At 33.6% G+C, this 18,992-nt stretch overlaps 2 protein-coding genes across 2 annotated transcripts; one reads left to right on the top strand and one right to left on the bottom strand.

Moving 5' to 3' along the window:
* Positions 1-7,860: 7,860 nt before the first annotated feature.
* Positions 7,861-10,282, bottom strand: LOC143560042 (protein NRT1/ PTR FAMILY 1.2-like). Its single transcript, XM_077048448.1, has 4 exons — positions 10,113-10,282; positions 9,781-9,998; positions 8,842-9,383; positions 7,861-8,674 (listed from the first exon to the last, which is right to left on the bottom strand). The coding sequence occupies exons 1-4, from the start codon at positions 10,228-10,230 to the stop codon at positions 7,861-7,863; spliced, it is 1,692 nt and encodes a 563-aa protein (XP_076904563.1). The 5' UTR covers positions 10,231-10,282.
* Positions 10,283-15,852: 5,570 nt separating this feature from the next.
* Positions 15,853-16,753, top strand: LOC143560024 (signaling peptide TAXIMIN 1-like). The gene is made up of 2 exons (XM_077048432.1): positions 15,853-16,190; positions 16,484-16,753. The coding sequence occupies exons 1-2, from the start codon at positions 16,066-16,068 to the stop codon at positions 16,605-16,607; spliced, it is 249 nt and encodes an 82-aa protein (XP_076904547.1). The 5' UTR covers positions 15,853-16,065; the 3' UTR covers positions 16,608-16,753.
* Positions 16,754-18,992: the final 2,239 nt, after the last annotated feature.

The raw sequence follows: 18,992 nt of genomic DNA, 5'->3' as shown, positions 1-18,992 counted from the left end.
AAATGGTATATTCGACTTAAGTTAGCATGAGACGGTAAGCACTTTCATGTTACTAGTAGTATTGCCCTTCACGAGTTCAGCTCAATCAGCGCCCAAAAAAGGTCCAACCCTCCATTTTAACAAAACTAACACAACTTTGTCTTCTTTCCTTTGAACTTCGGAACAACTTCAAACCAAATAGTTTATAACAAACCTATTTGGGTTTCTTAACATCCGATTCAGCAGCAAAAGCAAACCTCTACGAGAACCCTTTTTTCTTGAATTCCATTTTCTAAGGGTGTTAGAATGTTTGGAGATTATGGAGAATGAAGCCAATCAATGAGGAATTGTCATCTTATACTTAAGTCCTTAACCAAATCTATGAAGATTGTAGAGATTTAGTATGGCATTTCGCACCTATGAAGATCATGGAGATTATAATGATTTGGTACAATAAAAGTTGGAGATAATGGAGATTCACAAAAAGAATTTTGTTTCATCAAACCGATTTGGAATGAAGAAGCTTCATGGAGAAGGGTTGTTGGCGGTGTTGCCACCAAACCCAGAAAAATCGATCCTCCATGGAGTAGGTGCCCAGGATACCCCAGGAGTTTTGATGCAGCCAAGCAGTGACGGATCTAGGAATTTTTTTCAATGGATTCACTGTTCTAGTCGGTCTTACGGTTCAGGTCGTTCCGACTGTTCGGATCGCTTCGATGGTTCGGGTTGGTTAGACGGTTCGAGTCAATTCAGTGTACCAAGATTGAGATTTTACTGTCACACCCCAACTTAAGGCCTAGGCGTGTGACCAATAGTTGGTACCTGTTTTGAAAATATAACAGAATTGCGGGTTATTAGCGGAAGTCTTTGATTATAAAATAATAATTTATTTTGAAAATTTCTTGGATAATAAATATCCAAGTATTTGGTTTTCAAACCTTTTTTATTCTTGTTTACAATATTTTATTTTATTTATTTAAAACTGAGCCATCTCCATGTGCAAGCATCTAACTCCATAAATGACTCTTATACCTTGCTATCTGTACTTATACTTGCTTTCCTGTAATGTGAGGAAAAATACGTCAGTTATGTGCTGGTGAATCGTTATGAATCTAAAAGTATTTAAATAACAATTATAATACAAATATAGATTTCTCAACATATCTCAACAGATATATATTGCTATACCCGGTATTTGTAATACTGCCCTACACACATACAAGTCTACGAGCCACGTAGCCTATTCCGGAGGACAAGATATGACCGTTAGCCCGCGGCCACGTAGCCTTTGATTGTTTAGGCTGAACAGTTATGTTTGGATCCAAACACATGTGTATTCGGTCTGAGTTGTTTTTATTCTCCAATTTGTATTACAACGTTTTAGAGATCACGTAATGTCATGCAAATGTTTGGCTGACTCTATAAGACAAACAACCTGTCTATCGTATAGAGTATATAAATCTGTTTTGACTGATTGTAAAGGTTTAACGTATTAACCTGTGATTGACTGGCTGAATGATATGGTGATCTCGTTTGAAAACCTTTATGAATGAATGATGATTGACCTATAATAAAATAGGTTTATATAAATATCCAGATCGTCTCTTGATCCAGCTACGGGCCTTTAGTCTGGTTTTGATAGCTTTAAACCTTGACTGATCATTTGTTTGAATAAAATATTTAGACCCGTAATCTTTTCATTGGTTTACAAATCATGTGTTGAGTTTCTTCTTCATGAAAAAACATCTATTGATAGGTTTCTTTTTCAAGAAGAAACATTGAATAACTACAATCTTTGTATGTAAAACCTTATGTTTCTTAATCACGAAGAAACATAAATTTTAACTATATCTTTTACAAGTAATGTTTCTTGTGAATAAACAATATTTCAACTATAACCTGTGAATGCTATATTTCTTAATCATAAAGAAATATTATTTTGACTATATCCTTTGTATGTGAATGCTTATGTTTCTTAAGCATGAAGAAACCATAACTTCTACTTATGAAAACTTATATTATTGCTTAAATGTGATCAAGGTTCGGGTTATACCCCTGACTATGGTCTAAGCCATATAATATAATAATAATAAAATAATATTTAGGCAGAACCCCTACCTTACGCGGGTATTTGGAGTTTATATGTCTAAGCTTGTACGAGCAGTGCTTTTACTCTCTATTGCGTATTTGAGGCTTAAAACCGTTGGAACTTTGGGGCTTGGAACGCACTACGAGGTCGGCATGCTTCTCGAGGCTAAATGTGTGTAAAAGTGTATGAGTTTGGTGTGAGTTGGGAAGTGCAGATCACCCCCCTATTTATAGCTGATTTTGGGAACCATCGCGTAGTGCGATGGTCCTTTCTATTAGGGCATCGCGTAGCGCGATGTCAGGGTTTGACGCGGGCATGCTGACTCAGCCCTAGCGTCTACCACGTGTTCCCCCGTCGCGACACATGTCTGGTGACTCATACAACCCCATCGCGTAGCGCGATGGGTCCTGGAATCAGATTTTTCACTTTTGGTCCTTCGTCTTTGATAACTTGCCACTTCTTAATCATACTTTCATATTCCAAAAATACTACAGCGGCCCTTATGCGGGTCGCGGTGATGCGAGCGTGCGAAGCGCGCCATCAAAACGCCAAATTACGCCCATCGCCCGAGTCTGAGTCTGTGTCCGTGCGTGTGCGCGTCGGGTGCTTCGCATCCTCCATTAGGACTCTGGAGAGTGGTTAGCCACATTAAAACATTATTATGAAAACTTGCTTCCTAATAAAGAGCTTCCATTTCTTTTCTTGTTTCCATATGGAATGAAAGTTATCTTCCTTATTTATACCCATGTAGAATGCTTCCATTTCTTCCATCTTTTCATGTGGGATGGAATTTTTCTCATTTCCTTAGCATAAGAATAATTAATTTTTCTCATTTCATTTTTCCCATGACCTATCTTAAGAATATTTTTAATCCTTCAACTTTTAAAGTTGACATATTTGGTCCAAAATAATTATGGGATTTTCAATGATGTTACATTTACTAAAGATCATCTTTGTTTCCTCAAAATAATGACCAAAAACATTCTTTTAGAAAGACTAGCCTATCTCTCTTTCTTATCTTATAACATGTAATACATAGGTAACATAGCAATCTTATCAGACTAAGTAACAAGTTATAAAAATTAGAAGAAACTGCTATAAGTGGGAATTTAACCCGGGTTCTCATAGTGACAAAGCAAGATGTTTACCATCAGACTACGGTTCAACTTTACTTATAGGTTCACTCACAATTTATATGTGGATTCACTCTCATATTTATATAGGCATTCTAAATTAAATCCGAAACACAGTGAGTTCCCGTGAATCCGCACCGATTACCTAGATCCGCCCCCGTAGCCAAATACAAAACACCAAAAGTCAAACAACCAACCAAAAGATACAAACATCAATTGGTTAATTCAAGTACCTCTTCTATTTTTTCCCTTATTAATCTCAAAATAGAGAAAAAACAAACACGAACACCCTCATTCGCAAATTGCAAAGGATTTCGATCGCATGTCTTCTATCGCGCGTCGATCACGACTTTGATCGTAGACATTTTGGAATCACCAAAAATTAGTGGAAAGAGTTAATAGTTCTGATTCAAATTCAAGAATGAAATAATCAGCGCAAAACGAAAAAACATACACGAAATGAATACCAAATAACTCTCAATATATTATGCACAAGATATAACAAGAAAATATATGTTTCCTATAACTTGCGTTTTTTTTACTGCACACTAACTTGGTATCATCTATTTGTAATATTAACTCAACCTTAGCTAACAATAAAATTAACAGCACTAACTTGGTCATTAAGTAACTCATCATTAGCCACCCTTTAAATCTTGGATTTGACCCTTTTCGATCACAGGTCAAACAACAATTAAGCCTGTGTTTTGTCTCCGACAAATAAGTGTTTAGTATAAAATATGTGATAAATTTTAAATCATTTATGACCTATGTATAATCTATCTACTCTAATAAAAGAATACTCATTTTTGTCACTTGTCAATCTCACAGCACTCCTCACATTTTTAGACCCATTTTTAAGATGTGATTCATTTTCTGGATCCTGCCTGGCTCCTTACCAGATTCAAGTACTCAGCAATGGACTTTCGGATCTATATAGTGTTAAAACCCGGTTTGCTTTCATTCAACACTATCACCTTCCACAACTACAAACCTTAGGACGCCTCTCCTGTCGAATTGTAGATGATGAGAATGGATGATGAACAAATGAACATGGACAACCAATAGACCTCATGACTAGTGATTTTGTGTTCAACATTCACAAATTAAGGTAATGATTGATATAATTTATTGTTTTACGAATAGACGAGATCGTAAGGTTTAACCGAAAGTGAATCATATCATTTTTTTGTTCCATGTTCATACCTATAGGGTTTAAAAGTGGAATATCGAAACATTTATTTTTTCCTTTGATCATATTTACAAAGATTACTGATATTTAATAGAAATTGTATTTTTAGTTTTTTTTTTACCACAGTATTGTACATACTTGGTAGGGATGGGTCTCTTTATTATTTAAATGTGTATCTGAATTGTCATCTCTAGCAGCAATACCAACTTCCTTTTTTGATGATGTATGTCAAAGATTAATTGTTTTTTGCTTAGGATAAATGTAAATGAAGAACAATTTCAACAAAAAGATGAAGCTAATTAGAAGAGGGCCGGCCCCTTGACTTCTAGAATAATTCACTAACTATGTTCCTTTATATATGCTATAAAGATTGGATTTTTGGTTGTTTTGGTTCTTAGTGTATAATAAGCATATTGTTTTTAGTACATGAGATTGCTGATTGTAAACACTTAATAATATAATTTCAACTTAATTGTTTTTTAGTATGTTTATAATGTGGTGATATGCAATTTTTTTAGTTGTTTAATTATTTACTTTGTAACATGGATTTTGGTGTTAATTTATTAAATTCATGCATTCAACTATAAAAAATAAACAGGAATCATTATTTTGTTGATGTATGACTATATGTTTTTAGTTTATTTTATTTTTTTAGTTTTTTTTATTATTTTGTTTGTTGAATCAGTTACTGAGCAAACATATCATAGGTTTTTATAGAGATTAGACTCAGCATTAGATAACCTTCACTTAAATTCATTGGATCAAAATGAAACTGAATTACTGTTCAACCCACTTTATGTTTGTATCTCAACAAAATGCAACATGTGATATTTCAATCGATGAATCATGAAGATTTGGTTTTAAAGCAACAATAGTTGTTGTCATATCTCATGGTTCCTTTGCTTTTGATTTTGCCGAAGGTAAATCGTAATTCTTTAACAATATGATAATTGCATTGTTTACTGTATTTCTTTTAATTGTGTAACATTTTAAAGTTTATCAATTTTCCACGTATCACACGGGGCTCAAACTAGTTTGTAATATTTAACAATGAAAGGCAATGCTTGCTACCTGATGACTAGCTGTTTCTTCTATTTCCAAATAGATTTTTTCTTCATATATACAGCTTTTATATTTTTTTATTCTTTACAACAAAAGCTCCGTCTTTATGTCTTTCTCTCTCTCTCTCCTATATCCATAACACATGACAAGGATAACCAAACAATCTCGTTGTCAATGCACGTCAGTTTCTATTGGGAAAAAGTGGGCATAATATCTGATATCTTTTAGTATTTTCTAGAGCTCCAAACAAGTATATAAACTCAAGATTTTTAATGTGTTACAATACACCATAAGCTCGAATCTTATTATCTTAATTACACCATATTCAAGCTCTTTGATATCATATATTTTAATCTAGCCTAAACATGACAAAATCAACTTCCCTTCACGTATCAATATTAATTATTTTACTTACTTTTGCACATTTTAGCACACCAGAAGCAACAAGTTTCCGCGGTGTCAAGAGTTTAGAAAGCAGACAGATTTTCAGTAAACTTGGATATGATTTATCTAAGTTCAAGCATGAGAGATCGCTGGCTGGGACAGACCAAATAGCACCAGGAGGTCCCGACCCACAACACCACAAGAAAAGTCCAAATATGGCCTAAACATATTATTTGGTATAGACCAAATAACATGCTTCCAGTGTTTTCCGCCAACCTTAATTATTACTTTCTTAGTATCTGGATGTTATGTCTTTAATAAATGCATTTTAAATCTTTCTTTTTGTCTTCCTATTTCCTGTGCTTCTGGTGCAGTATGTTGCGCCTTTTATTACTGCAGGAACTATAATTTCAGCCATAACTTTGATAGAGTATGAAGACATGAATTCTTGTTGGCACCAAGCCAACTTGCATTTTCATCCTGTTTAGCTGAAAAAACCTGTGACCGGTAATACAATTTCTCATTGTATGTGTTTCTTTCTATCTTTTTTCAGTGTAATTTGAGCATGACAAGTAATATAAATGTCATTTTTCTCCTTCTATATGCTACATATGCAACAAATATCTTCACTCAAATGAGTTGTTTTCCTCTAATCTAATATTATAATTACTACTACAAATCTAGCTATTTATGACCGAAATTACATTCATCGGAAAAATAGCGATTGCCGCCGATCTGAAACGGCGGTCATAGATGCCTAGTTTTCTAGTAATGCGGATGCCAAACTTTTATCCCGCGTGACGTGTGTATTTAAAGGTTAATGGCTCACTAAACCTACCGCAAACATCTTCATGTATTAAGGAAACATGAACTTAATTATATCGCAATTATATAATTGTACTTTATTCAACCATACTTTACCATAGCAGAATACAGTACTTTGAAACCCTACCCTGAAATTTAACTGGAATGTTTTGAATGCAAGATTATACTGGATGAAACGTTTAGTATTATCACCTAAAAACTAAAGAACATGATCTACATTGCAACTTAAGAAGGCTTCTTGATTTTGAAGTCATTGTATAAGAACAGCAACTTTGTAAGAGCATCCGTTGGCAGAGCTACCTTTAGGTTTCCCGACACAATCTTTTTTTTTTTGTGTTTTGTGTAAAGCGAATATTTTGAACAAACTCAATTTTCTTGGCAATTGAACCCATTGGTATTAAACAATAATTTGAACCTATTGCCTATGTAAATTTTAGTAAATAACATTTTTATAAAATCTTTAATTAAATGTCTAAATAAAAAAATTGAATCCCAATGAGCATGTTGCTCAATTATAAACTCAAAGCTATTGCCTAACTAGTAATTAAGAAATTAAACTTAACGAGCAATGGACCAATTTGAAATTTTAGCACAATTAAATAAAATAATTCTTCGACTAAAACCTAATAACTTTAATTAATTCTGGATTTGGCGAACAAACTAATTGCTGACGATCGATATTAGTCTTAAATTCGCTCCTCTGCTCTATTGGTTGACTCTGGCCTCGACAATTATCAATTTCGTCCGAACAATTTTGCAAATCAAACTCGACGAATCAGTACCAAAATTCGGAATCCCAAATCTCCCCCCCCCCCCCCCCCGGCATGAGGCATCCACATTGCTCATAGTATTTTTTAAGTTAAATGTAATCATTTAGGTTGAAATCCGATCAAACCAAAAAACTTGCTATGTAGGTTGTGTTATAATAAATTTTAATTTATAGAATAATTACTCATTGAAGTCCTAGTATAACGAAACCTAATAGAATATTACTTCAGATGTAGTTTATATTAAAGTTTATGACTAGCTACCTCAGTGAATAATAAGACACGTAATATATAACCTTATCTAATGAAATATCATGCTAAGTACCCTAATAAAAAGGTTTTCAGGGCTGTAATATAAGTATATAACAAATTTATTATATTGAATAATACGTTGTAATGGCATTTGGGAAATTAAAAATCAAATTGATATTATTGCCTAAAATCGCATCCTTCTTCTCTGACTTCCAACGAAGAACTCCGATGAAGACGACAACATATTAAGTAGTAGAAAAGGTTAAGCAGATTCAGAAAACAAAGTAACCAGTAGTAGTAATCCAAGTGACCCGCGTTAATATCACTCGATAGCCAACTAACGTTACCTCCTCTAGAGGTGACTGCATCAACAACGTTAATCAAAAGGCTTCCAGCGAGCCCAGATATCGCATTGCTCACATTAAACATGGCTATGGCTATACTTGACATGCTTTTAGGGAGCTCAGAATAGTAAAACTCCAACTGCCCAATTGCATTAAATGCCTCGGCTAAACCTAGTAACGCGTATTGTGGAACCAACCACATAGCTGACATGTCAACTGTCGAACTCCTCCTTTTGGTTTCCACAATTGCGGATACAATCATGGCCACTACTGATATGACCAGCCCGATTCCCATACGGGTTTTTGGATGGAACCCACGTGGCCTGTGTGTGTATTTCACTAGTAATGGGACCAAGATACAATCGTAAAACATGATCCATATGGTGAGCGTCAAGACCATAAATAAGGTGAATGATGCGGCTGGGATCTCGAACCAAGGGGTGACATATCGGTTCATTTTTTGTGCTTGGAGAATTGGGAAACCCTGGGAAATGGTCGTAAATATTATAATGCCCGTGGACCACAATGGTAATATTCGAATTATCGATTTCAAGGATTCCACGTTTTCGACAGTCGACACGCTCCATGGATCCAATCTCAAAGAATCAAGGTTCAAATCTTTGACAACACATGCTTTGTTAAGAAACCTAACGATCAAAACATATTAAAATGGTAAACGAAAAATTAATTAAAAAGAAAAAGAACTAGCCATTCAAAAGAATAGAATAAAAAGGAATTAATAAAATAATTTAAGGTTTTTGTCACAGAAAAAAACTTACAACAAGTTAACATATAAAATTTATATATCTTGTACCTTAAGCTGTTGGTTAGCTCAACCTGATGCATTTGTTTACTATGATTGTAGCAGTCATCGGGAAGAAGACAGATCCTACGGTTCTTAAAAGCAACGACTAAAACTTGAACCAGCCCTGAAAATAGGCTCTCACTGGCTTTCACATTGACATAAAGAGAGGTTCCAAGTAAAAAAATAAGAGTAGAACATAGCATAACTAATGCAGCAACTGCAAATCCAACATTCCAACCAAGCTGCTCTTGAATGTAGACCATAGCCGTAATAGCAACGACTGTTGAAATCGCAACCGAGGCATAGTACCAATTAAAGTAGCTGTCAATGAGTCTTTGGTTGTTTAGAGTTGGATGGTGTTTAAGCTGGTCTGCACCAAAGGCCATGGAACACGGTCTGATGCAACCAGATCCGACTGACATTAGAACGAAACATGAGAAAAGGAAAGTGAGTTGGGTCGGTGTTGGTGGGTTGCAGCCGGTGTCGGGTTCACTACAAGAAGAAGGTGTTAATTGTGGAACCACAGAAGTAAACCAGAGAGAAGTCATCCCCTATCATACAGCAAAAAGAAGATTGTTAACAAAGTTTATTATCTATTACCGTTATTATGATTTGATATATCATTTTATTTTTATGTGTGTTTGTTTTAAGATCATTAACTCTTTATTTTGAATATTTATATAGCTATGGACATTTTAGTTAGATTTACGATTATCATTTTCCATTGTAATTTCACTGTACGAAAAAATTTTGATTTTCGGTTACTAAACAAAGACACTTAACTTAGCATAGGAGTCTATCTCTAGTAAGCATCGGAGTAGATCCCCACTAATATTCACCAATATATATTGTTTTGTTCTTATTACAATTCTTGCAAACATTTATGAAATGATTATCCAATAACCTAAAACTAGGATCAAAGTGCCAAACTGGATGAATTTGGCTTACAAGAAGGGTGGAGAAAGACCCGATCGCAATGACCCGAAACCGACCAAAGTAAGAATCAGAGATGAAAGCTCCGAGAATAGAGAGACCATTCGAAAGTGCTGACCAAATCGAAAGTATGCTTGTTCCGGTCACAAGCTCCATGTGATAAACTTCCATAAGGTAGAATATCATGTTTGGCATCAATCCAAAACTTGCCACTCTCTCAAAGGTTTCGTTCACTACCCTCAAAACAAAATCAAATTCAAAGCCCGTGATCAAGAATCCATCCATACTCGAAGTCACAAAATTAGTTGAGCAAAAAGGAATAAAGAATTTTGGGGATTTTAAAGTACCTATGATGAAAGGCATGGTTATCATACCGCCCTTATGATCATGATGATTGTGAACGAGTAATTCGGTTTGTAATTCTGTCTCGATGATCGATTTTTCTTCATTTGAGTCTCCTTCCATTGCCGGCCAACTTTTTGTTTTTTTAATCAATTTTGCTTTAGTGGATGTGTGAATGATTTGGGCGATGATATTTTACAATACAATGACATAGAGACATACTGAGCAGGACAAATACATCTCCATCGATCTCATAAATAGAAAAGTTGCAGCAATGGATCAAACATATAGTTTATTAACTCCTGGGTTTAAAATACATGATACATGTATGTTTAATTGTTTATATACATGTATGTTGGCGGTTGGGTCTCTTTTAAAAAGACCAAGTTTAGGCAATCGGGCCATCATGCGGATCAAACATGAAGCAACCACATAGGGTCTCTAAATTTTAGGTCAGCAAAGAATTAGCCCAATTAAATTCTTTTGACCCCATGGGTATTCCAAAGGTTAACATGTACCTATAGAGGTGCACAAAATACCCAGGTCCGGACCCGACTCGGAACCGATTCCTGCCTGTACCCTACCCACGGGTAGGACCTGGTATAAAATTTTCCTCAAAGCCGTACCCGTAACCATAACCGTCCGGTGGAATCGGAACCGGAATACCTGGTCAAATGCCCGACTATACCCGGAACAGGTTCCTACCGGACCCGATTTTAACTTTTGCTGACCATACCTTGAACAGGTTCTTACCTGATTCCGGTTCCTGAAAATACCCAGTTTGTACACCTTCATGTGCCTAGCTCAATTTATAGAGACACATATAAGAGAAAATGGTTAGATTATTGGTGTAAAAAAGGGAAGTAACATTTACCTTTAAATATAATATAACATTTATAATATTTTGTTTGTAATTTTATAAATACACAAATCATGAATTAAGCATTTAAATTTCACTTGGTCCCAAAAAAATGCATAAAAAATATTAGGGGTGATCAAACGTATCTTATCCATCAAAACTGACTCGAATATGGACCCGAACCCAGTTAATAGTAGAACTATACCTGGAAACGAACTCTATTGTTAATATTCTCGAGTCTTAGAACAATTTTATTAATATTCAAACCAATTTGTGCAGTTTCTAAGCTATTTTGCAAACTCTGACCAGATCTGGATCCATTTCTAACCCCCTTTTTGGTATTTATATGACTTGTGAACCGACCATGTCATATTCTAAGTGGGTATGATTTAATCGGGTTTGACGGGTCTCACGGTTTGACGAGTAATACCCGGTTCACACTTAACTCTACTAAATACAATAATAATAAAAATCGTTAAGACAACTAAAGTTGTTTGTTGTTTCTTAAAATGCCAACTTGCACACTCTCTAACTATACTCCTAAATTACATCTTTTTTGACAAAGTAAATGAACTCCCACCTTTCGAAAAGACAAATTTCATCCAACACCATAGTAAACTACATATATGATTAGGGCAAACTACGTACTTTGTCTCTAAATTATAATTTTATGGATCGCCTCCTTGATGATTGTTTGCTTTAAAAAATGATCCTTGGTTTTAACAGTGTTAAATTGATCAGATAGTTTCAAGGATATTTTCATCCTTTTATATGTTAAAAAATCAGTAAACATACCTTAGTAGAATCTCACACGTAATAAATTAATATACAAGGATGTGTTTTGTTTCGAAGCATTGTTATTTTGAAAATCTTGAAACCACATAATGCACGTGTACGACTTATGGATTGTTTTTGCGTCGCTAAATTTTGGTACTAAGATATCTATCAATTCGGTAATTACAAATTTCTCAGCTCAAGTCGAGTCGGTCCAGGCTATTTTGAAAAGCCAAAAACCTATAATTATTCAAATCCAAGATCCTAATCAATGATTTCATGACCTCACTAATGTAAACAAGCTATAACTTCGTGTCTTAGCGAGGAGTACTTTTGGGTATTACCTATGCATCATCAAATCTTGCACTGCCACTTATTTTTTACCCTCAAGTACCAACAAATCACTGACAATATCTACCCACAAGTACCCTAGAACTTTTTGTTTATTATTTAGGGTCAGTTAGTATAAGGTAATGAAATGGTCAAAGGAATGGAATGGAAAAAGGAATTGAATAGATCATTACTATTTCATGGCCTTGTTTTGTTACCATATAGTAACTAAGAATGGAATAGATTATTACTTTATATTATTAATTTAGGTAAACAGGAAAAACAAAGAAATAAAATAAATTAAATTGGTGGTGAGCGGCGATGGTGGCGGTGGTGGTAGTTGGTTGATGGTGGTTGGCGGTAGTGGTTGGTGGGCGACAACGGTGGTGGGTGGGTGGGTGGTGGTGGTGGTGGCGGTGGCGGGAGGCGGTCGGTCATGGTGGTTGGAGGCGGTCGATGACGGTGGGTGGCGTGGTGGGTGACGGCGATGGCGGGTGAGGGTGGTTAGTGGTAGTGGTGGAGGTGATGCAGGATGAAAGATGGGATGAAAAAAAAAAGTGGTGGATGAAAAGAATTTGGGGTGTTTTAGGGAGAAAGGAATAGACAAGGTAAGGTGATTCAATTCTCTTGACCTACCAAACACTTCTTTTTTTTCATTCATTTGTAATGGTCGATTCCATTCCGCTCTCATTACTGCATATCAAACGCTACCTTAATTCTCCAATTACGATAAATGTAAAAAATGAATCAATATTATGATAAACATTTGCCATGGAATCAAGCCATATACCATACCTACATGGGGTTGCAATGGTATTGCCATATGGTTTGAAAACCATGCACCATACCCATATTGATGTCCCGTACTCACTCCTCTCTAACAATTAATGCTTGAATGTCTGTATTTGCTTTCTTTTTTTTTAGGTGTATATTTTTAAAATTGATGAAAAGCATTGCATTTTTTACAAACATTACGGCCTCTTTGTTTCAAGGAATTTGAAGTAATTGAGTGTGTGAATTGAAATTAATTTCAGAAGAAATCATGCTTAATTGTCACCAATAGAAAAGGGTTTGGAATTAATTCCGTGAATTTCAACATTCCTTCCATTTACCCATTAAATTTAAAGCATTCCATTGTAATGTTTTAAAGTTTACCAAAATAACATTCCCATTGGAATGTTTAAAGTTTATCAAAATAATCTACATTTTTTTTTTACTTTCTAATTCTTTAATTATAAAGTTACCAACCAAATATACATAACAAGTAATACGCTAACTAAAAATTCGAACGTTTATAAAAGTGTTATACTGACGATCTGGACAATTAATAACAATCTGGATAAATTTGAAAAAATAAATAAGACTATACTTTTTTTGTTTGATTCTCAGAGAATTTATATATTTTGTTTTTACTACAAACTAACTTGTGAGGCATCCCCCTTTTCGACAAATTGGCACCATCAAGCTAGCTAAATACTGTTCGGTAGACATATCTAACTATATTATTAAAGCAACACAAGTTGTTCATATGACTTTTAACTAGACACTCTAAATAGGATGCCAAGTAGATGTTATGTCAATATTTCCTATTATATTATGATCCATGACCCGTTTTCCTATTATAACCTATGACCCGTAAAACTTTATAAAATTTTAAAAAATATATTATTATGTGATACGGGTTTCGAACCCAAGACCTCATGTTCAAACCAAATGTGCTTACAAACTCCACTAAAATGGTAATTGTGTTTAATTTCTTGACTTAACATATATAAATATGATTTCTCTTCAAGTTAAAACCAAAACTATATTTAATTGTTAACATTTTCATAATTCATAATATGACATTGTCTTCTTATATCTCTTTACCACAATTATTTAAGATTGTTCATCGTTTCGCTATTTATATTAAAATATAATATATTTTTATTTATTTTCTTTTACAATAAAACCTTAGTCTTTGTAAATTTAGTCTTTAAATTTGTGACAACATTTTTTATAAATATCATTATACACACAAATATTTAATATAACAATATTAGTATGAATGTTTTATTTGAAATAAATCAAACATCAAGATTTTGTTTTCAACTTAAAATTATAATGCATAATATATCAAAAACTTAATAAAAAAAGTCACAAATAAAAATTATTATATGAAACAATTGAATTTACGTGTTACATATAAACTCCACTAAAATGATAATTGTGTTTGATTTATTGACTTAACATATATAAATGTGATTTCTTTTCAAGTATAAAACCAAAAATATATTTAATTGTTAACATTTTCATAATTCACAATATGACATTATCTTCTCATATCTCTTTAACACAACCATTTAAGATTGTTCATCGTTTCTCTTTTTATATTAAAATATAATATATTTTTATTTACTTTTTTTTTACAACAAAACCTTAGTCTTTGTAAATTTAGTCTTTAAATCTGTGACAATATTTTTTTATAAATATCATTTTTATACACACAATATTTAAAGTAACAATATTGTTATGAATATTTTATTTGAAATAAATCAAGCATCAAGATTTTGTTTTTAACTTAAAATTATAGTGCATAATATATCAAAAACTTAATAAAAAAATCATAAATAAAAATTATTATATGAAACAATTGAATTTATGTATTACAAATAATAATTTTTTATTTTTATTATATTTTTCATTCGGGTAAAACACAAGCTCTAACCTAGTTAAATATACAATACACACTTTGGTTTGGTATTATTATTAATGCAAGTGAGAACATAAATGCATGTGATATGGTTGATGTACATATAAAAATAATTTGTTATTAGTCTGTCGTTAACCAGCCAGACTAGCATCAATTATTTTTTTTATTTATTTGTTTATTTATTTATTTATTTATTTATTTATTTATTTGAGTGGGAACCCAATCACACAAATACCACCCTCTCCCGACAGTCTTGCCAATCCACGTAGCACATGACATGTGAATCGCTAAATAAAAACATATATAAACACACCATGTTTAGCGATTGGGCACAAGTCTTATTGGGTTACAGATTTGGCAAACTTTAACACCCCTCACACACCATTGTTAGATCCCGCCCTCGTTTGTAACAAAAAACAATTCAAACTCGACTGAATCATACAAACCGAACTCAATAATTGATCAACAAACAGTAATCGTTTTATCGTTTAGTCATTTTTAAAACAATGTATCTAACAAGTTTCAAACATGTAACCATAATCTTTGTAATTTTGGACATATACTTCGGTGTGGAATTTATAACTTAACTACATGTTTAATATACCATTTTTTTGTCATCCAAAACCAAAAAAAATAAATAAATTTAACCCGGTTATATTCATATGAGATACTTTACTTTAGTAATTTTATCGCTATCAATATCAACCTTAGTTATTTTTCTTTTGGCCATCATTATATTCAATGTTGCATTCTTAAATAGAACTACAATCATCCAACAAGAGCATTCAAAATGGTGGATGCTATCAAACGACAAATTAATCTCATGTCAAGTTGTCGTTTTCTTTCTTCTCAATATCGATCTCTTTTCTCTCTTCTCGTCTCAATTTCTACGTTTTTTTCTCGTTTGTAAATTCGGGTAACCATCAATCTTTTTTCCTCGTTTCTTCACCTAGATGCTACATAGGCCACAAATAAGTCCAAAAATAATAATAATAAGGATATAACTTGATCTTAAAGTAGAAGAAAAAATAATTATTATTTTATTATATCTATAAAATACACTTGAATAATACGTTAATATTAGGTTTATTGTTTATTAATATCGATGGAAGGTGGTTGAGTTGTAGTGGTCATAGCAGTTTAGTTTAATGTCTTTGGGTTATCCTCCCCATCCATCCTCGTCGTCGTCTTCTTGAGTTGTCCGTCAAACAAGACGTCAACGCCTTCCTTATCTTCTTATGAAATAAGCTAAACTCCACACATATTAATTACCTCAAATTCCAATCCAAAATCACAAGAAGAAATGTGTTGTTGTGGCAGTGATGACGATGACTGTCGATGCAGACCGTTAGGGTTTCTTTTAGGCCTCCCTTTCGCCTTTGTCGCCCTCCTCCTTTCCCTCATCGGGGTCGTCATATGGATCGTCGGGTTTGTCTCTCTAGCCACTCCATTTTATAGCATTTTTACAATACTTAGAACGGCAATTCTGATCATAGACGGTAAAACCTTTTTTTTCTTTTCAAAACCGTCCGACCTCTATAGGTCGGCCTTTTGAAACTGTGGGATTAGATGTTAGATAGTCTGTATATATATTGTGGATTTGGTACTATTAATGATAGTTTTGTGTGTTGCCTTTTGAAACTGTGGGATTAGATATTAGATAGTCTGTATATATATTGTGGATTTGGTACTATTAATGATAGTTTTGTGTGTTGATGTAGGTTGATCTTGAGCTGTATATGTCCTTGTTGTTTTTGTGTAACGGTGATCGTAGAGTTGGCGCTAGCGTTGATCAAGGCTCCATTCTCCGTCATGAAATGGTTTACGGAACAAATTCCTTGTTAGATCTATTCCTTTTTATTTGGAAATCTTTTATTTTTGTATAAATTTTACATGAAATTATTATCCTGATTTATTGTAGCACTTCTTTAATGATATGATCTTTCCTGGCGATTAATATGCGTAGCAAAAGTTCTTGCTTCTTTGCTTAATGGATCGGTTGATCTATTGAAACCGGTCTGGTTAACCATAAGAAATTATTAACACGTATTTAAATATTTATCAATTTAAAATGATTTGTTGTAGGTTCGTCTTCTTCTTGATGATCAAGTGCAAGTTTGATAATAAACTGATTGAGATCTGTGAAATACTAATTGAAATGGTATTCAAGATCCAAAACAGAGAAATGTGACTAAAACAAGTAAAACCGAACGCCTCAACTAACAAACATCATTCAATTGATAGTAAGTCAAAGTTACAAACATCGTACGAATCTGCTATTTCTATTACAATCACCAAACGAGTCTAACAAACAATTCCTATTACAAAGCAATGCCATCAACCAAACCAAAACTAACAAATGAACAAACTATAAATAGAGCTGAGGAATGTCATAGACAAGCTAGCAGCGACACTCTAAAGTGTCACAATTAGTCTAGGCAACACTTCAAGTGTTGCAACTAGTTAGCATATCATCATGAGCATGCGTGACACTAGGAAGTGCCGCAACTGTTCTGGGGACACTCCTGGGGTCGCAAGAAGTGTCTCTGTCAGCATACAGCCTCCAAAACTTGATTTATTCTTCTCGTTCACGAACTGCTAATTATTACTGATTGTACCACCCTAAATTATAATATAACTAGTTCTTTTACCTCCGGGGCAGCTGGCAAAACACAAGCGTTGAAATTTGGGTGTCGGTAAAACCCGAGTGTTACTACGGTGGGTCGACGCGAATTTGGCCGGTATCCGTTACGTTCGTTACGGTATACACACCATGGGTAAAATTTGAGCGTTAAAACCCAAAAAATTAATTCGTCAAATTAACATATAAAAAATTAAAATATTTAAAACGATGTTTATTTGGTCGACAAACCCGGACAGTGGTAACACCCAAGTGTTGTCAGTCCCTGGTATTGAAGCGGTCACTCGACACAAATCCGGTCAGTTTTGATTGCATGTGTTACGGTACTGGATCTAAAAAACAAAAAAAATAAAAATTGATGTGGACCAATGGGCAATTTGGGGAGGGGGTGTCGGTCGGTAAACTTGCACGTTGGTAAAACCCGAGTGTTGTCGGTCACAGGCATTGAGGCAGCGAGTCTGTGTGAATTTGGTCGGTTTTCGAGAGTTTTGTTATGCTACCGGAACTAAAACAAAAAGACAACGTTTGGTCGGTTTCCATTACATTCATTATGGTAACTAAACTAAATAAAAAAAAACAAAAAAAATCACAGACCAAAATGGTACCGTCAAGTTTCCATTACATTCGTTATGGTAACTAAACTAAATAAAAAAAACAAAAAAAATCACAGACCAAAGTGGTACCGTCAAGTAGCCCAATAAAACACTTGCAACACCAAATGGTTCTCGTTCCTAGGAATTTTTTATTGCATATACACTAGTCATAATAAACGAAACTCCCTTGATGACATTTTTGAGTTTAAGCCGAAAAGAAGCCCATTTGGGCTGGACCGGAGTTGCCAGTTTGTAGTTTAGCAAGGAGTTGGGTTTTCTATGGTTTTAGTTCAATCCGGAAGTTGGTTTTCCTTATCTGCTATTAGTTTTAGTAATTTGCTATAACACAAGTGCCCAACTTTATAAAATTGTAAAATCTACTGCTATAGTAAAAGAATACATTTTTATACCACTTGTCACTTTTTCAGTCGTCCTACTCTTTTTTAATTCATTTTCAATATATATGCAATATATGTGTTCAAACTTATAATTTCATGTCCCTATATACCATACTTCCCTCAAAAAATCAAAAAGATAAATTTAACACAATTAATTAAAAACCATAAATTAAAAACTAAAATTTCGTTAATCAGCTCAAAACATTTACCATAATTCCCTTAAAAATTTGTTATGTTTATTTTGAAAAGCTACAATCTTGGTTTATTAGGTAACGTATTATTTAACGCATAATATTTTAATATTAAAAATTTCCAAGATGTATAGGTTGTTTTCTCTTCTTATCTTTTAACTTGATGTTTATCCCTAAAAATCCGTTTGTTTCATCCGCTCAAATCATTTACCAAGCTTAATTACATTAAATCCGAATTCTTTCTTTATTTTGAAATCTACAATAACAGTTTCTTAGTTGTTTAAATAATTATAGAGATTGAGATATATCAAATTAATTAACTATTGTAACAACTTCTAAAACATTCATTAATCACACTGGGTAAGTATTCAAATTTTCAATATTTCTTATCTAATATTTTCAAATAT

This window comes from Bidens hawaiensis, unplaced genomic scaffold, assembly GCF_021521415.1.
Source record: "Bidens hawaiensis isolate Kalapana, Puna unplaced genomic scaffold, B.hawaiensis_p1.1 tig00020159_1, whole genome shotgun sequence".
NCBI classification, from domain to species: domain Eukaryota; kingdom Viridiplantae; phylum Streptophyta; class Magnoliopsida; order Asterales; family Asteraceae; genus Bidens; species Bidens hawaiensis.
This window is presented reverse-complemented; position numbering and strand designations above follow the sequence as displayed.